Source organism: Equus przewalskii, chromosome 1 (assembly GCF_037783145.1).
Source record: "Equus przewalskii isolate Varuska chromosome 1, EquPr2, whole genome shotgun sequence".
NCBI lineage: Eukaryota > Metazoa > Chordata > Mammalia > Perissodactyla > Equidae > Equus > Equus przewalskii.
Window position 1 is genome coordinate 121,758,604 of NC_091831.1, and position 19,504 is coordinate 121,778,107.

The 19,504-nt window shown below is 49.7% G+C and overlaps 1 protein-coding gene and 1 long non-coding RNA gene across 2 annotated transcripts; one reads left to right on the forward strand and one right to left on the reverse strand.

Moving 5' to 3' along the window:
- Positions 1-1,651: 1,651 nt before the first annotated feature.
- On the reverse strand, positions 1,652-9,202 carry NR2E3 (nuclear receptor subfamily 2 group E member 3). Its single transcript, XM_008519724.2, has 8 exons — positions 8,896-9,202; positions 8,204-8,330; positions 7,918-8,021; positions 7,580-7,828; positions 7,265-7,440; positions 6,121-6,367; positions 5,768-5,873; positions 1,652-3,081 (listed from the first exon to the last, which is right to left on the reverse strand). Exons 1-8 carry the CDS (start codon positions 8,987-8,989, stop codon positions 2,949-2,951), a joined length of 1,236 nt encoding a protein of 411 aa, XP_008517946.2. The 5' UTR covers positions 8,990-9,202; the 3' UTR covers positions 1,652-2,948.
- A 3,927-nt stretch (positions 9,203-13,129) lies between these two features.
- LOC103550708 (uncharacterized) lies at positions 13,130-15,655 on the forward strand. Its single transcript, XR_544864.2, has 2 exons — positions 13,130-13,345; positions 13,753-15,655. It is a non-coding gene; the product is annotated as an uncharacterized lncRNA (long non-coding RNA).
- Positions 15,656-19,504: the final 3,849 nt, after the last annotated feature.

A 19,504-nucleotide genomic window follows, 5' to 3' on the forward strand; every position in this document is an offset into this window, starting at 1 on the left:
CAATAAATATTTACTGAGCACCCACAGACACCGTCCTAGGTGCTTGGGGTACATGAGTGAACAGAACAAATCTCCCTGCCCCTGTGGAGCTGGCATTCTAGTGGGGCAACCCAATGATGGCCACCAGCTGGAGACCAGTCATCCACAATATCTGGGGTCCACTATCAGGTTATATTTATTCATTTGAATGGGTGCTTCTTGGCCTCTTTGAGTCTTTTCCTGCCCTTCCTACCTTTAAATACTCCCTTGAGGGTGAAAGAAGATAAGTGTCTCAGGAATCTGAAAACTGCAATTGAGAATGCCCACATAGGCCCACAGCGACTACCTCTGTGCTTCACAACCAAAGACATTTCTGGCATTAAGGGCAAAAAAGAGCTTTCATAGTATCCTCTCTCCTAGCAAGGGCCCTACCTGCAATGAAACAGAGCTGTTACCCATCTTAATTTCAGTGGGGCCAATTTACGCAAAGGTTGAATAAATCCTGGGGTCAATGAGAGCTGTATTGTATTAGGAAAATAGAAGCCATTCAGTATATTTCAGGTAAGAAGGACTTAGTATAAGAATTAAGGGCTTAACCGTTGGAAGAACTGGGGAAACAAAGGTCAGAGAAGTTCCCACAGGAGGTCGAGAACGCCAACACAGATCTCAGCCAAAAGTTCCAGAGTTCTCAAGAGCTTGCCTGGAAGCTACTGCAATTCTAAAGAACATCGATGTGAAATCTCCATCTTCCCACTCATCTGGCTGCAACTGCCTACAGAGAATAATGTCTTCTCATTTACCTTCCAAATCTCATGTGAGTGCCTTTCTTCCATTAGCAAACCATAGGGGAAGGGGATCCTGGGAAATGTACTTCCTGGCATCTCTGCAATAAAGACAAGACCTTAGAAGAGGAGATGGTATTGATGCAGGGTCGACAGCAGATAATCCAATTTATGTACCTCCTCTAATTCTCCAAGACTTCCTCTGGAGATCCCAAACTGTCTCTTTCCCAATGTAGAATTGCTATGCTCACGCACCCCAGACACCAGACTGTGTGCCTTTGCTGTCTTATGTTCTGTAGGATAAATATGCAGGACCTATCGTTATATTTCAACCATGTTTCTTGCTAAAGTGCTTTTGCTCAGGCTTTCTATATATAGGCCTTTAAACCTTATGGATAAAACTTTTGATAGGGAATTGGATAGTATAATGGACATTGAATGACTCAAATAACTGAGGCAAGCTTTTAAAAGATCAAGAGTCTCAAGTAGTTCCAATGCTTAAATGGGAGGGGCTTAAGCTGGGCAGTATTTGCCATACGCTTTCCTCTCCGGGTACCAGTTTAGCTATTGTCATTTCCAGAGCAGAGTGTCCTGAACCATCCTTCCCCCACCAAGGCAGGATGTCTGTCAGCTAGGAGAATTCATACACAGGCCAAAGAGGAGGGAACGCCTAGGATTTCACAGATTTCTCACATGATCTTTTCTTGCTTGACTTCAAGCATCTCTTCTTTGAAGACAGAAAATGCAACGGTGGGCCGGCCCAGTGGCACAGTGGTTAAGTTCGCACGTTCCACCTCTCAGTGGCCCAGAGTTCGCCGGTTCAAATCCCAGGTGTGGATGTGGCACTGCTTGGCACACCATGCTGTGGTAGGCATCCCACATATAAAGTAGAGGAAGATGGGCACGGATGTTAGCTCAGGGCCAGGCTTCCTCAGCAAAAAAAGAAGAGGACTGGCAGTAGTTAGCTCAGGGCTAACGTTCCTCAAAAAGAAAAAAAATGCAACAGAATTGTTTAGCTGATTCCAGAGGTGGAGGGGGCATGGGGTAGAGGCAGTGCCAGAGTTAAGTAGAGTCGCAACAAGGTTTGAGTCTTAGACAAGCCTCAGTTTTTTCATTTATAAATGGAGATGATTTGTCCCTCCCCCAGAGTTAATCAGGATTAAATAACAATGCGCATTCAGCACTCACTTCACTGCCTGGTATATAAGGTGCCTGATATATGTTAACTTTTTTGATTATTATTATATTCTAGGTCTTCTGGGTCTATCTTTGAAAAGGATGAGATTTCTGAGCTTCATCTTTCCGTAAGGAATTAAGAAGTGATGGAGATTCCCCTTCACAAAAAGTGCCTGTAACTGCCCTGTGTTGAGTTGGCTGGTGCCCACGTTTGCTTATGGAGGGGTGAGGAAGGATAAGGAAGAGGAAAATTGAGAGAAGCTGTGGGATGGTGGGAGGTCATCTAGAGAGAAGCTGGGTTGTTGAATCCTGTGGGAGAGTTTTCACTGGGCTTGAATTCATTGCACATGAACTCTGACTCAGAGAGGAGCTGGATGGAACGTAAGACCCTGTGTTCATTCCTTTAATGTCCTCAGAGAGAGATCCTTGGCCACATTTGTTTTCCTGTTTGTGTTTTTTCACTTTTTCATTGAAGTCTAACAATACAGTAAAGTGCACAAATCTTAAATACACAGCTCAATTAATTTTTATGAATGTGTAAGTTTATGAAACCACCGTCTAGATCAAAATAAAGAATATTTCTAGCACACCAGAAGGCTCCTTTGGGCCTCTTCCCAATCACCCCACCTCCTACCCCAGAGGTAACTACTATTCCAACTTTGTCTTGCCTGTTCTTGAACTTTGTGTAAGCAGAACTTGTGTCTGGCTTCTTTTATTCAACTTTTATGTCTGTGAAATTTATCCATGTTGTCCCATGTATTAGTAGTTGATTCTTTTTCACTGCTGTTTTCCATTATATGACTACCACAATTAATCCATTCTACTGTCAATGTGCAGTTTGGGGCTATTATGAATAAAGCTGCTATGAATATTCTTATGATATCTTTTGATGTGCATTTCTGCTAGGTACGCATACCTACAAGTGAAATTGCTGGGTCACAGGGCGGGCAAACATTTAGCTTCAGGAGATTGTTTTCCAAAGTGGGTGTACCCATTTTCCTTCCACCTTCATTAGGTTTTGAACATATCACAAAGGAGCTTCTCCATGGGAGTGTTCCCTATGGTCTTGCGGAAAAAGAGGAGTTCAACACGTTCGGAAGTGATAAACCTCAAAGACGAGAGGAGAAGGAGCAATTTCCCAAACCTGAACAGGAGAGAGGACTCCATCAGTTTTATTATCAGCATCGAAGCATGAGCCCTGGGGGCAGTGTCGTCCCAAGAAAGGCAAAGGGGGGAGGATAGGAGAGATGAGAGGTACCCATGGCAAGTAAGGAGGAATTTCGAGGAAAGGCCCCATTCACTACCAGAGTTGCCACCACCCACCCCTGACTCCTTGTCGCCCACTCCAGTTTGTTTAGTTGAGGAGCACAGTGAAACGGGTGAATAAATATTATGCGTAAAGATTATAAAGTGAGAAGTTATATTATATATATGAATATATTATTAATCAATATATGATTATTATGATAGTTATATTATTAATACTATACATATTTGAAAAGGAATACAAATTCCCCTCTGTAAGAAACTTATGATACTACAGTAGCTGTTAGTGAAAATGTTGTGAAGTTGAAGCATAGTTTTTGTGGCTGAGATTATCATCCAGGATAAAAATAAATACAGTTTTAAATAAGAACCATTTGCCAAGGCAGGGGTCCCCACTGCAGAGAAGGTGGGTGGTGAAGGCCCAAGGGAGATAGATGGGGGCATGAGAACTTCCTTGGGTAGGAGACCTGACAGCTGGGGTCAATGCTCAACATCAATGAGGCCACTCCAAAGTGGGGCAGCTTCATGCTCAACTTCCAGCATAGAGGAATATGGGAAGCCTCCCCCACTCCCAACTATCTGCTGAACTCGCTCTGCCAACCCAAGGGCTTGCTTTCTCTTGTGAGCGCCATGTGAGTGGCACTGAGCATCGTACGCCGTCCCCTGTGTCTTCCCCTCTTCTGTTTTTCTGATCTAAGCAATGTCTGGAAGAAGTAACTATACAGTCAAGTAGAGAAATTGTTTGTCAAACCACAGGAATTGATCCACTAGTGAGTCTGAAATTCAATATAGTGGGTCACAACCAGGCTTTTTAAAAAAAACTAAAATAGAATTATCAGAGTAAATTATACAAAGTAAGGGCAAGTATTATTTGGTGGAACTTTGCTTTGGTGACTGTGTGTATTGGGTTATGATGGAAATTGTATTCCTTCTTGGTATTGCAGTTTTTAAAAACTGAAATACGCTGACTTGGAGAACCCCAAATCACTCTCTCAACACTCAGTTCTTCCTGTAGTTGGTATTGAACTGCTATAGAAATCTTAATCAGGATTTTGAAATTTGACACAAAACCAATATGCCCAAACATCCCTGGGAGCTGATCCCAACATAAACTTGGCCTAGGAGGGCTACTGGTGTCTGGTGTCCGTGATGACCATTTTTGGGATGCTGTGTCAAGCCTTAGGAACAGTTGTTCTCCCTAAGCTCATAAGGAGCAGAAATCTTTCTGTGAAACATGGTATATTCCTCCTATACTTTGGCTCTTCTTAAAGGGAAATTACCTCTTCTTATGTTCGTTTCTCAGATGAGAGATGATTCGAGGGTGCCCATGATAGCTTACTTCTCAGAGAGAACTGCTGAGAACCCCAAGAGAATTCAGATGGTATGTTCTAAAATAGCCAATAGATGCCTGGAGGCCAAGTGGCCCAATCTCGCTGAGGGTCCACTGTATCTGCTGGTGCTGGGCCAAGCTGAGCAGTCCCAGAGCACTGGCTCCTCTCCCCAGCCTCCCCCCAGCCACACTGTCCCTGTGGCTACTGTCCCCCAAACCCAGCCTGGGCTGGGCTATTGTCCACACACGGCTTATGCAAGTGCATCCCTGTGAGATGTCCCTCTGCCCCTCCAACAGACCTTGTTATGTTCCCTCAAAACTCTCTCTTCCTCCTGACTTTTCTTTTTATTTCTTCACTATCTCTTCTCCCAAATAGCTCCTTTTCCCTTGTTCCTTACATCCACCCAAGTGCCAAATGTGACCCATTTCAACTTCTGGAGGCTTTTGCATCTCTCCTCTCCTTTCCACTCCCTATAGCCACTCCCAGAGAGCAGAACTCCGTGGTCTCCCCTGGATGACAGGAGTATCTGCTTCCCTCCTGGGTTGTATACTCTGTGCTCACTGCCACGCCAGTCTGCATGAAGTCCAGCTCTATGTACAACACCCACCTGCTCAAAAAGCTGCAGTAGCTCTCCTCTTCCCAGCAAATCAGATATGGCCTTTGGCTGTCATTCAAAGTCCTAAACAGCCTGGTCCCAGAGGCCATTCTGTCTTAATCTCCCACCTTCTCACTGGCAGCAATCAGTTGCACCTTGCAAACCGGGCTCCTATCCTAAGAACACATCCAGATTTGCCTGTCTCTCTCTCTCTCCCCCGCTTTGTAAATGATGACTTCTCTTCTTTTAGAGCCTATCCTTCTTTCCAGGTCCAGCCCTGCCTCCACAAAGTCCCTTGCAGTTCTGCTTTACAGCCCCCACTTTACAGCCCCCAGTGGGCCTCTGTCTCCTTCGGATACATGCAACCCTCAATATCTGACTAGGGTGGTTCTCATCTTCTGTGTGGTCACTGTGCCGGGCATCCCTGGAAGGCAACAAGTTTGTCTTACACACATTTTTGTCCCTACTCCTGCAGCCTGGCACTGTGCCTGGCACACAGTAGTTGTTGGCTATATGCCAGTTGAACTGAGTCCCTTGTGTCATGTAATCAGTGCAGTCCTGAGATGGTGTCAGAGAGGTGGGCAGGGGTGTGAAGAGGTGAAGGGATAGATGGGCAGGTAGACATGTGCTCAGGTTACCTCACAGGCTGGCTAGGGTGGTGGGCCTTGCTGTGCTGGCTCAGCATCACTTGGGACTGGTCCTGCAAGGCCTCCACGTGCTCAGGATCCTTCAGGCCCCGTGTTTCTGGAGAAAAGCAGCAGCAATGAGCTCCTCTCCCAGCCTGCCTTGCCCCCTCAGATAGCCAGGGCCCTCAGGAGGGGTGAACCCAGCCCTGTACCTCTCTCCTCCTGCCCCCCAGGGAAGACGACTGCAATCCTCTTGTTCTATATGGGGTGATGGAGGGAAAGTGAGAGGCAGAAGGAAGGCCCTGGAATTCCCATTCTTCATCCCCAGCCACTTTTCTCTAAGGCTTGGGCAAAGACTCAGGTACCTGGTTTGAAGAGGACAAGGGCCTTCATGCAGGCAAACTCTGTGGGGTCCACCGCCAATGCCCGGAACCGTGAGATGGTTTCCTGCAGGATACGAGTCTCTGCGCTGGCCAGGGCCAGGCGGCCCTGGGAGCTGCCGGCAGCAGAGGCCTCCGGCGGGGCCAGCAGTGGGCAGCTATCCAGAGGCAGAGACCACTGTATGGCTCCAAGGAGGAAGAGTTCACTCCACGCCTCTTCCAGCAGGATCACCTGTGCCCAGAGAGTGGGTGAGTGTGATGACTGATATACAGTTCCTCTGGCTCAGCCTGGCAACTCTGCCCTCTCCTCGGGTACCCTAAGAAAGGAAGAGCTGGTCCTGGATGCCCAGAACATTCTCCTGACCTCTGCTTGACATCAGCTAGGGACCCAGAGCTCTGGGATTTGGCACCATCTGACCCAGCTGTCTAGGCTTCAAGACACTCTATGGGTTCCACCCAGAGCTGCAACTGGAACATTTAGGAAAGCCTAGAGCCCTGAGAAGTTGGGCAGCCTTGGGGACACTCCCCATGAGCATCCTAAGGTGAGTGTACTCAGCAGACTTGGCCTGACTTCTGAGCTGCTCCATCCAAACCACGGCTTAAGGGCTCAGACCCTCAGCCAGGCTCTTTTCCTGGGTTTATCATGACAGGTCTGCTTGCCCATGAGAAACCCAGAGGGGTGTCCTAGAGGTGAAGAGGTTGGACTGAAACTCAAGCCCTGAAGTCAGAGGCATTTGTGCTCCAAGGGAGCCCAGAGTCATCTGCTCATGCTGTTCAGGGTATGCAGCCACCCTGTCATGTACAGAGCATCTGTAGGACCAGAGGTTTGTTTAGAAGGAAAGAAGACCCAGGGAGCCATAGGCACTGACTTCAAATCCGTGGTCCCTGTGTGAACCTGGCTATCATCATCCCCAAGGTGCACACCCCGACCATCATCGCTGCCCAGAGATGTGAGCACCCTCAGTAATCACATCCCTGAGAGATGTACCCCTAACCATCACTGACTCAGAGACATGTGCGTCCCCAACCATCACCATCCCCAAGTGGCATGCACCTCCAATCATCACCTGCACAGGGCTGTATGTGCCCCTAATTCGGCTGACTCACATGGGCCACCTGACAGGTGTACCTGATCCCTGAAGGGCAGGTTGGAGAACACAGGCAGGTTCTTGGCCCACTTGACAGCCATGAAGAGGAGGCGAGCTGACGTCTCATGGATGCTGTCCAGGGCACAGGGGGAGGAAGAGGAGTAGGGGGACGAGGGGAACTCAGGGTCATTGCTGGTGACATCAATATTCTCATCAGCTGTTGGAGAAGAAGGTTGTGACTTCAGTCCCTACTCTGCAGCAGGTGGCAGGGAGTGCCCAGGGACTCAGGTGTGGGGATAAAGGCTGGGAGCTGTGGCCCCACCGTGACCTGGAAACTCAGCCGTCTTCCCACTTACCATCCTCTGGCTCCAGCTTAGCACAGGTTTCAGCTGTTATAAGGCTGGCCATGAAGTGGTGGTGCCCAGGAGGTGTGAGGGCCCCAGGCCCCAGGGCTCTGGCTGCAGAAACAGGCATGGGGCCCCGTGGGCTGGGCCCTGCCGGGGCTGGGGAAGCCACCAGAGGCTCCAGCCGGGGCCCAGTGTCTGACTCCATGCCATCCAGGCGGACCTGGGCCATGCTTCGTGGCTGGCGCTCATTCTGCACAGCTGGGGAGGCAGGAAGGGTAAAGAAACACCACCAGTCATGCAACCCCTTCTCTTCTGTCACCCCTCTCCAAGTTGGCTCCCTGACTCACCGTCCTGGTTCATGCCTGCCTGCAAGCACTTCTTCAGCCGGCAGGCCTGGCACTGGTTCCGGTGGGCCTTGTCCACCGGGCACATCCCTGCCCCCACCTGGCACCTGCAGGAGGAGGGGAGCCCCAGGTGTCAGTGTCCTGCCCAGGCCCTGGATCTGGGGTTTCGGACATGTTTGCCCTTGCTCCTTCTCCTCTGAACAACCTCCATCCCTCCCAGGGACCCGCAGGGGCAGCAGGCTGGGGGACTCTTCCAGTTGGGGGTCTCACCCACCCCCACCTTCCTCACCTGTAGATGAGCCGCCGCCTCACGCTCCTCTTGAAGAAGCCACTGCAGCCATTGCAGGCGTAGATGCCGTAGTGCTTCCCGCTGCTGCTGTCTCCACATACGCGGCATTGCAGGGAGGGGCCCAAGCCTAAGGGGCAGGGGCTGAGTGGAGGCTGGCCGGGCAGGGCCGCGTGCCCCTCCCACCTCCTCAGGGACCCCGTCCACCCCTCATTCCCTTTCCCCTGTCCTCAGGTTCCTGGCCAGCCGCATTTAAACAACCCATGCCTTTCTCATCTGGAAAAGTGTCTCCCTTCTGCATCTCCCAACACCCCACCCAGCTTCTGCCCCCTCGCCTCCCTCTATGGTCAATTTTCAACAAGACTAGACTCTGCTTTCACTTCCCCACCTCTCATTTCCCCCTCTGCAGGTGGCTTCAGGCTCCATCATCCCACAAAAACATTCTTGGCAACACCACTAGGGACCTCTGCTGCCAAACCCTAAGGGTGCTTCTCTCTTCTTTCCTTCCCCGTCAGCTCAGCTGTCCTGACCCCCATGTTTCTAGGATTCTGGGTTTGCCAGAAGGTTCCCTCACACTTGCCCCCAGCCCTTGGGGCTGGGCCTGAGTTGCTCTGACTTCTTTCATGGTCCCTGCAAACCCCCAGCTCACAGTCTACTCCCCAAGGGCCCAGACCTTATCTCCAGGAAAGCCATACCTGTCGGCTCCTCCCCCACGCCCCATCTGCCTGGAGACTCCTTCCTGGAGGCAGCCACAGCCACTGGCACAGCTGCAGCCATGTTGGAGCTCATCCGTGCTGTTGGCCTAGTGCTGGCCTGTCCCGGGGCAGCCTTCGCCTTCCTGCCTGAGGGAGGCCTCCGGATCACTGAGCCAGGCCCAGCCTCTGCCTCCCTCTCTCTCTGTCTCTCTGTGCCCGTCTCTCTTCTGTCTCCGCTTCTTCCGCTCCCTGGCCCTGGCAGTCTCCCTCTGTCTTTGTCTCTTTCCTCCGTCTTTCCTCTCTGTCCTCCTGCCTCTGGTCCTCTCTGTCAGAACTCAGGGACTGCCCCAACTTCCCCTCACAGCAGCAGCTCTGGCTGGAGGAGATTTCTCCCAGGGCAGCGCTGAATACAGCTTATGATCCTCTTAATCTTTACTGTCTCCACAGGGGATCAACCAGCCACACCTGCAACATTACCAAGGTGCCCCCAGGAGCCGGTCAGTCCTGCTGCCTGCCAACCAGTCTCTGGCTGCTCAGTGAATGTCCCCAGGTCCCTTCTGCCGTGTGGTCTCAAGCTGTTTGCCGCTTAAGGCCAAATCTTGAAGGGAGGTATGGACTCCACTTTCCCCAGGACTTTAATCTTTCCAAGCTCCTAGGCATGCATCTGGGGACAAATGTGTGTGACTGAGGTGTGTGTGCATCTGTGTGTGGCTCTGCGCATGTGGTGCTCACTGAGGGTCCTGGGTAGGTAGGTCCAGCTCTCTGCCCCAGTGGTTCTTGCCCAATGCCTTGATAACGGACTACTTAGGGCCCAGAATTTGAGGGTTCTTGCTCCCTGGAAGGCTCGCAGTTCCCAGATGCCCAGCACAGAGGCAGCTCCCATCACATGTAGGAATGGGTCCAATGCAGGGTCTGAGGCTGGCCTGGAGGTGGTGAGGCCTGGGGCCCAATGTGAAGGGTCTCCTCCAGGCCTGTGAGGTGGCAGAAGAGGAGCTGGCAGGTGTTTTTCACCTACCTGGGGAGCTGGGCCTGTAGGGCGGGAGGGTGTGAGGACACAGCCCTGGAGTCTGGCTATGGGATCTCAGGCAGCCTCCCTCCTTTGCCTGACTTGACCTCACAGTCCTAGGCAGGACGGTCCCTCAGCAGTCCCCAGACTCAGTCTTCCCAGTGATGGTTCTGAAGGGAGGAGGCGGAAGGAAGAGTCTGTGCCTCCTTGGACCAAGACCCCGGCCCCAGAGGGAGGGTGGGGAGAGGCGAGACAGACCCAAGTTCAAACCCTTGCTCCCTCACAGGCCAGCCATGCATCCCTGAGCAAGTGATTTTACCTGTCTGAGCTCAGTTTCTTCGTCTGTAAAAGGGATGACCAAAGTCCCTGTCTTGTAGTGTAGTCAGGAAACTCAGTAAGATGATCACAAAGTCTGTTAGTGACTGGTACTCAGAGCAGAATAAACAATGGGCTGCTAGTCTTATTCCTTCCCAGGGTTACTGAGAAGATCACAGAGCAATCTGCAGTAGCCTCTCCTTTCCCTGCTCCTCTGCCCCCACAACCACTCCCACCCCGGGTGCACGATGAAGCAGAGAGCCCATGTTGGTCTGGAGGGGACCACCCATCCTCAGCAGACCTGGGTTCACCTCTGGAGTGAGCCTGGGGCAGGGCTTTGCTCTACCTTAGAGCCCAAGGGTGAGAGCGGACAGGGTGAAGCTTCTGGGAGGATCGTGGAGTTAAGGGGAGAGAGCCGGTAGGGCAGGGCCCTTATCTAAGCGGGGTTAACCCTCACTGTGACAGAGAAGCACTATTGAGGATTTGGAAAGTCAGCTTGAGGGGCTTTGCAGGCTAATCTGCTTTCTGGGGCCTCAGAAGATCGAGGCCACTGGGCTAAGACCCCTTACCCGACCTCGTCTGCCTCTGTCCTCACCCTCCGGAGAGGCAGCCCCTCAGGACCCTCCACTGCAGGGTCTCCAGCTCCTCCTAACCGTGGAATTTGATTGACTGGTCCCTCCTTCCCAAAGCTCGTCTCTCCCGCTTCTCCTGGAACTGTCTTGACCATCTTCCACCCCTCTCTTAACTTGTCATCCCTCAGGGTGCCCCGGAGGTCACCCCAGCAGACCCTCTCCTTGGACAGTCTTGCACACATTCACAGCTTCGGTGACCACTTCACACCAGGCTCCTGCCTGGGTCTCTGCCCCGAGCTTCCACCCATAGGTCCACCTGGAGTTCTGGTGTAGGGACCAACTCCACACACCCCGAACAACCCATCCCCAACTGGTCTGCACAGGATGGTCACTGAAGCCTAGGACTGAAGGATGGCCTGGAGCACGTGTGTGGGGAGGAAAGTCCCTAAAGCTGAGTTGAGAGCCTCTAATCCTGGAGGCCTGGGCCAAGGAAGAGCAGCTGGCAAAGGAGCTGAGAGGGACAGCTAGGATAGCGCGTGCCACGGGAGGGAGGGAAGGGCGGGATACAAGGAGGGAGGCATCAGCCAGGTCAAGTGTCTTATGAGGTCATTTGTAGCACCAAAAAGAGGAATGAGAAAGCAAACAAGAAGAGTGCTTACACCAATACTTGCAATATCATATCTGCACCTCACACTAACCCAGAGAGGAGCGGTCATTATTAGCCTTAACTCACAGATGAGGAAACTGAGTCTCAGAGAGGTTAAGCAATTTGCTTCAGGCCACAGAGCTACGGCATGGTGGGAGGAGGCTGGAAATGGAGACGGGGGTTTCAAACTTACATTTGATCCCCAAACTCCTGTTTCCCACCGTGGTGTTCTGCAAGAAGACTCGAGCAATCTCCTGGGCTTTAGCAGCAGGAGGCAGCTGGTGCCTTTGGCGAGAGTTGTTCCAAAGGAGAAGGGGAGCCAGCGGCCACGGCTAGGAGGGAGGCACGGGAAGCAGAGCGCTTGGCTGAGAAACGAAGGAGACAGCGCTAAGGGGTTTATAAAAAGGGTAACACTAAGGAAAGATTTTTTTCTTTTTTCTGTCAAGGTAGATACTTAAAGAAAAACACTTAAGAAACTTTCTTTTAAAATGGTAGATACAGAGGAGACAGAGCCAGGGGAGAGGGGGTAAAGTTGGAGGTGGTGTGTAAATTGAATATCTGATCCTGAGCAAGCCAGAGGGGGTGGCAGAGCACAAGGAGAGGGACGGATTGGCCTGGAGAGGGGTCACCCTGAGGGAACGAGAGAACCTCGGGCTTAAGGGGCGGGCTCTGGGCAGGGCAATCCTCTTACATCCTGGTTTGATGTCTTCCTGGCTGTGTGAGCTTGGGCAAATTATTCCACCTCTCTGTGTTTCCATTTCATCATCTCTAAAATGGTAGACTAGTGCCCCCTCGGGGGCTGTGGTAGGGTTACAGGAGATGATACTAAAAGGGTTAGTGCAGTCCAAGATGAGAGGAGGAGGTCGGTGGAAGGGGGCCAGGAGTGAGAGGGCAGAGGTTGGGGGTGACTGCCTTGGAGAGGGTAGGGTCTGAAGCAGCCTTTGTGGGGAAGGGACTTCGGGGGGAAGCTCTGAGGTGCACTGAGGTTAAAGACAGTGACTTGACAGGAGGACAGTCTGGGCAGAGAGAGGATTTTCCCTGAAGCCCTTAGCAGGGCTGCGAACCCTGGGCGAAGTAGACACCAGGACTGCTCCCAGCAAGTGCACGGGAAGGACCTCAGAGAAGGAGATGAAGACACCGAGGAAGGAACCCTCAAGGTAAGAGCGAAGCAGGGAAGCGGACAAAGAGGGGACTCATTTGCCCTGGCTGCTTTTTCTCTGCTGTTCTCCATCTGAGCTGCCTGCCGCTCCTGCTCTATCTACCCAATCCTTCCCGTCTTTCCAGGCCTGTTCAAGGCTCACCTCCTCCAGGCTGTCTGCCTTGACTCCTCAGTCTACCTGCTGTCCTTCTAGAGGCACCTCCAGGGCCAGATCTTGTCCTTAATCTTGGACCTCATTCCAGGTCAACTTTCTCTCCTCAGTCAATGGAGGGCTCTGGGGACCAGGTTCAGAGTTTCAGGTCAGCTGGGCGTGTGGGTCACAAGGCACTTAATAGACAGACGTTCATTTTCAACTTGTCCTTATTGCCCTGATAGTCTATGGTGGGTCTGTATTACTTAGGATGGCAAAAAATAAATCCATTGGAATAAAAGACACCAGCAGTGTTTAACCTGCCTGTTCTTACGCTGTTTGTTTTGACTTGGTTATGTCGACTCCTCATATCATTTTGATCCCAGCCAAGCTCCTCTCTTACCAGGGCCCTCGGTTCTTTGGCAGGTCAGGCCCAGCCAGAGCCGTGACTGTGCTGGGGGAAAGGATGACAGCCCAGCAGGGCTGGGGGCAGGGGGTCTCGCCCGATCTGTGACCAGCTGCTGGGGCAGACGCCAAAGGATTACTCAGCCCAAAGCCTTGAATCTGCTGACGAAGCCAGAGGCCACCTTATCACTAATACAATTATTCCCCCAGGGGACAGGTCAGCAACTTCCTTCTGACTCTCTGGAGGTCTGGGGCGGGGTAGAGGGAGCCAGGGGATGGGGTGGGCGGGGATGAGGGTGCATGATAAAGGCTGCAGAACTGACTTCCCTGTGGACCCTAAGACCCTGGCAGGTAAAGCCCGCTGCCCCAGCCTGTCTAGGGCCTGTCATACCCTGTGTCACTAGGTCCCAGGCCTGAGAGATGACCTGGGTTCTCCCATAGGGAGGAGGGAGTGGCTCCTGGGATGACCCAGCTGCCAGTCAGGTTGGCTGGGCTGGATGGCCATGGCTCCCATTCCAGCAGCCACAGGCTTCCAGTTTTGGGCAAGCCTCGTTCACAGCATTTAGTCCCGGGAACATGTCTTCTGGGATTTCTTAAAAATTCTCTCTTTTTCCCCCACCCAAGGGTCTTCACTGTCTCTGAGCAAGCACAGCTAATGGTGAGCATGTGGGCTCTGGAGCTCAGGACCCAACAATTCCACTTCCGGGAAACTATCCCATGGAAAATTTCACGAAGATTTCATAATATGACTGTTCCCTGCAGCAATTTTAGTAAACCACCCATCTGTAGACAACTGGCTAAAAAAAGCATCCACCCCTACAGTGGAACACTATGCAGCTGCTGCAAATGGTGGTGTTCCCGAATTCATTTACATGGAGACGTGCCCACAGTGTTTCAACTTCCAAGCCAGCTACAAACCAGCCCACGCAGTCTGATTTTATGTGTCTCAGGGAAATTTCTCACCAAAGATCATGGGACCCCTTTCTCCTCGGCAGGACCTAAATGAATCAACAGTTTCTTTTTCTAGAGCAGTGAGTGGAAGGTTCAGGGCTCCAAGAGGCTGACAGCAGCAGGAAAGTTTCTCAACAAAGCCTCTTTATATTCTTTTCAAGATAACATTTAGAAGTCATCAGATGTGTTCCCTACACAGTTTTCCCAGCCCTTGACTACTGAAGTCTTTCTCCTAGAACCCTCTAAAGGTCTGAGCAGAACTGCAGAGGCTCCCACCCCCTCCTGGGACGGGCAGACACAAGGCAGTCTGTCCAGGACACATCCAATCTGCTGCTCCCCGTTTGGGGGCCCCTTTCTCCCTGTGTCAAGTCGACTGACAGGGAACCATCCCTGATGTGACTTCTTCTTTGTCCTGGTCCTGAGAGGGGCTTCTCCCCTCTCCAGCAGAGCGCTTCCAAGACACCATGGGCAGGCATTCTCACCACAAACAGAAAATTTTCTGTTTTGTTTGCATGTTTAATAATGAATATGCATCTCAATTATAATCAGGATAAAACAAAGCTCTTTTCATTTTTTAAAAAAGAGAACTGCTAATTTGAAACAAATATTACCAATAATAATACGAAATATTTATGAAGAAGTTGTTAAGTGTTTATGTGGGTGAGAAGGAAAAGCTTCTCCTGCTCAGGTTTCTCCCCCTCGTTACCCACGGGGAGGGCCCGAATCTCCAACAGCTGGTGAGCCCTGAGCCTGGCCAGTCACAACAGTTGCAGCCACAGGGGGGCCCTGCCTCGCTCTGCCAGGTGTAAAGCCTTCAGTGGGGGGCCTGCGGGAGCCCTGGAAGGTGGGGGAGGACCGGCAGTGAGGGCAGGACGGGGTGGGGAGCTATTGGGAAACCAGCACAGAAGTAGAAAAGTTTAACGACAGGACAACCCTACCAGTATATTCTAGCTGCCTGACTCTCCTGTTAATAATATTTATTACCTCTTAGAAATGAAATGACCTAAGGCAGGGTTTTTCAACTTGAGCACTATTGATATTTGGAGCCAGATAATTCTTTGTCATGGGGTTGTCCTGGGCACGTAGGATGTTTAACAGCATCTCTGGCCTCTACCCACTGGACGCCAGTGGCACCTTCCTCTCTCCAACTGTGACAATCAAAAATGTCTCCAGACATTGTCAAATGTTGCCCTGTGGGGCAAAATCGCCCTTGTATGAGAACCGTTGGCCTAAGCCATGTTATTTCCTGCTTCCCTGGGGACAGTTGACCGAGTGTTTTCACAGATGCAGGAAGCACTGTCCAGGACAAATGTCGGTGAGGAGCCCCAGGCCATCAGGCATGTAACATCATCTCCAGTTTCACGTGAATGCAGACTCAGGAACTATCTGGACAGATGCTCGAAGGGTCAACAGAGATTTCTCTGAAGGAGAATTTTACTATTTCATTGTCTTCTTTGTATTTTTCTGTGTTGTTTGAGTGTTTAATAATGAACTTGTATTATAATCAAGAAAAATATGGATTTTTCATATTTTTAAATCAGACTGGCTAATTTGAAATAAATATGACCTATAACAATCCTAGGAAATATTTATTAAGAAATTGTGTGCCAGACACAGGTCCCAGTGTTGCTCTGTGTGAGCTCATTTAACCCTCACAACCACACTATCAGGTAGGCGTGAGAGTTATTAAGCTTTTACAGATAAGACTGACAGGTTTAGCCACTTGCCTGATGTCACACAGGTAGCAGGTGACAGAGGAGGGATTCAAACCCAGGCAGACAAGAAAGTTATGTTAGGAGAATATATCTGCCCAAGGGTGAGGGAGAAAAAAATGGGAATATCATATTAAAAAAACCACCTCCATACATTTAATAAAGAAAATCTCTTGCAGACACATGCTGTCTCCAGGAAGGTTGAAATCAAGGGTAAAGCAGCTAATTCTGGGCCATGCAAAGTCACTTTGAACTGGCTTTTCTGTCCTCAGCTTTTCTACAAAAGGCAGATTCTTACATTCAAACTACATTAAACTTATAGAGAAAAGTGAAAGGGTTACTCTGTAGGAAACTTCTTTGATCGCTTTTAATGGAATGGCTCTGGGGCTGCACCAGATATGAGTGGGAACTACTTGTAGGTGTGCATGTGTGTCCGTGTGAGTGTGTGTGTGTACGTGTGAGTGTGTATGTGCACATGCGTGTGGAGGCATGAGTGTGTGTACGATGAGAATCTGACTGTCCCATGCCACGGGGGTCTAACTGAGATGTGTTGGCTCAAGCCCCCAGCCCTGCCTGTGTCTCTCGCAGTCTATTCTTGCGGTTCCAGACCACGTCATGACAGGCGCATGGACTTAGAGAAGTTGCCCAGATGGAACTGTTTAGATGAGCAGTGTTTAAATGTAATATTTGGCATATTTTCCTTCTTGACTTTTGATATTGAAGTAAATTTTGTTTTCTGACATTCTTTATTAGCTGCATTTATTAATTTGATGAAATCCTAAATTGAGGTAACGAATATCCAGTGCTTCTCCACAGAAATGAAGGATATGTCCTTTAGAATGACATTTTAGAAAACGCATCTGCTCAAAGCAATTTTCCCTAAGACATGATGGTTCTGGGGTGGGGGTGGGGGGTCCTGTGTGGACTGGCCGCACTCCTGCCCCTGCTCCACGCTCTGGCCGCAGACGTCTCGTGGACCCTGAACAAGGCGTGCTCCTTCCCCAAACGCAGCCTTCCAACATGCCGCTCCTGCTCCCTCTTCTCTCCAAAGGGGTTTGGAAGACGCGCTCTTTAATAGAATTTCTTACACGAGCCACACCATGATGTGCCAAGATGTTGTTTTCAGTCACCATGCATTGGAAAGAGTTGAGTGTATTTTCAAAATTGAATAAATTATGGCACATTTCCAAGATGGTTATTTTCCTGTCATTGAAATGGGTTAGATGGAAAAATGTTATGATTAAACAGCAAGGTACAAAATACTATAAATCCTATGACATTTGTATACAAAAACAAAAGTAGTTATGCTAAGTCAGAGGTGTTCTTGCTGATGTTAAATTAAATATATTTAAATTTATCATTATATTTACTATAATACAGTGTTTAATAGAAATTAGTGTTATTATTGTACTGGTCTTTTATGTTATACTGTTTTTTCAGCATAAGGAACAGTTTGTCATTTATTTATTTGGCAGTCTATTTTCAAAGATAACTTCTAACCAAATCTGTAACGTATTATTTTATTCCCAGACACAACCGTAAGGTAAGACTCTAGAATCAGACATTGAAACTTAAAATAACTTTCCTAGAAATCTGAAATTATTTCAAAAATAAAATGTTTAAACACACACAATTAGAATACATTAAAAAATTGTTTTTAATTATGTTTGTTATGACAAAGCTATTGTGGTTGTATTTAAATAAACAAGAATCCTATCTGTTAGAGACATATTCTGAAGTAATTTACCAGAGAAGTGATTCAGTGTCTTGGATTTGCTTTTTAAAGGCTACAGAAAAAAAAAAGGAATGAATGGAAGGATGAGGTTTATGAAGCGAGAACAACGGAAGGTGATGGTTGTTGGTATGGGAGACGGGTACATGGCATTTCATTGAACTATTATCTCTAATTTTGTTTATGATTGAAATTTACATAATAAAAAGTTAATTTAAAATATATATACACACACAAGCAGATATCACGAAAAATGAAACCAAAAAGGCAGTTGATGACTCTGGATGCACTCTCTAGTTTGTCTTTTCTTTTTTCGCTTCGCTTCAGTGACTCCCACGCTAAGTGTGTCTTCACCGACCATTTTTCTCCTGCTGTGTAGTTTTTGAGGCGCTGAATGAAGGGGCTGGGTGCCTCAGAGAGGAAGATGCCGGGTTTCGGCATCGGATTGGGTTGGGGTTACACCATCAGCGCCCCCTCCCGGAAGGAGAAAGAGGCCAAGAGCCCGGCTGGAGGCTCCCTGGAGCTTTCTCTCAGAATCAGAGGGCCTGGCCCTGTCGCTCGCCTTCCTGTCCTTCCCTGCTGTTGGCTTGCCCGGAGTCCCTGCGCTCTTCCTCCAGCCAACTCTCTCACACTTCAGGGCCCAGCTAGATAGCTCTCCTCAGATCAGACACTCTATCATTCCTCCCCACATTTCAGTCACAATCAGAAACCATCTTATCTATTTGTTTAGTTCTTATGGCCTGTCTCCTCTGGCTAGAACGTAAGCTTTGTGAGACCAGAAATCTTGTCTATCTTGTTTAAGGGCTTGACACCTGCAAGGAGCCTGACAATTATTTGTTGAATGACTGACCAAGTAAGTAAATGGAAGCTCCCCCTAGTGCCCTGGCAGAGTTAGCTGCTGCTTCCTCCTCGCCTGCCCTCTGCTCTTGCCCCATCTCACTGCATCAGACCGATCTGCTCACACGCCGCAGCGAGGCTGGGGCCTGGCGTGGAGCAGGCCACCCCTCATCCCTGCCGCTGTCACACCCATGGCCCATGTTGTCATAGGAGGTTGAAAACATCTGACTTGCAATTGAAAACAAATCAACTTAGAGATTCTCTGGGGAGAGATGTAGAAATGAAGAGTTGCTGATAATCATGATAGAAAGCGAGTTACATTCTGATAAAGGGATTTGTCTGGTCAGAACAGAAACTGGTCAAATAATAAACTGCCTCAGAATGGAACGGTATTTTCCTAGGGATCTTTCCCAGGTTCCCACAGTGATGTTCCCATGGTGATTTACCAGGGAAGCAGCCCCTGGTACAAGACACGGTTGTTAAGGTGTGCTGGGTGAAGGCACTGGCGAGGGTGGCCCTTCGGTCACTTCAACCGCAACACCTCTGCTTTCGTCACTTTTATAATTGGGAGGATTTTGTTTAGGAAAGATTTCCTCTTCCTAAAAAGTGACAAGAGGGGGGCTGGCCTGGTGGCACAGTGGTTAAGTGCACACGTTCTGCTTCGGCGGCCTGGGGTTCCCCAGTTCAGATCCCGGGTACGGACATGGCAGGGCTTGTCAAGCCATGCTGTGGTAGGCGTCCCACATATAAAGTAGAGGAAGATGGGCATGCATGTTAGCTCAGGGCCAGCCTTCCTCAGCAAAAACAGGAGGATTGACAGCAGATGTTAGCTCAGGGCTCATCTTCCTCAAAAAAAAAAAAGTGACAAGAGGGTTGCAGGAGCCTCAGATAAGATACTCTACTTAGCTGTGTGACCTTGGACGAGCCTCTTAACCTCTCTGGGCTGTTACAATGATGCAATAGGGGAAGGAATAAACCTTACCTTTATGAAGACAGGGGATGCAATTAGAGGACCCCTCAAGTTGTCTCCCAGCTCTAAGATCTATGATTGTACCAAGAGTCACAGGATTAGAGATAGCTTGATCTACTTGCAATATCCAGAAGGGCCACAAGATGTAGGTGTTACTCCATGAGAAAAGCTCTG

Excerpts from the sequence above, each read along its gene's own strand:
- NR2E3 (XM_008519724.2), bottom strand. The coding sequence starts at position 8,989 with ATGAGCTCCAACATGGCTGCAGCTGTGCCAGTGGCTGTGGCTGCCTCC. Across the intron at positions 5,874-6,120 it reads CCTTGTCCTCTTCAAACCAG|AAACACGGGGCCTGAAGGAT; the intron begins GTACCTGAGTCT and ends GCTTTTCTCCAG. Across the intron at positions 3,082-5,767 it reads CACCCTAGCCAGCCTGTGAG|GTTTGGGAAATTGCTCCTTC; the intron begins GTAACCTGAGCA and ends TCTCCTGTTCAG.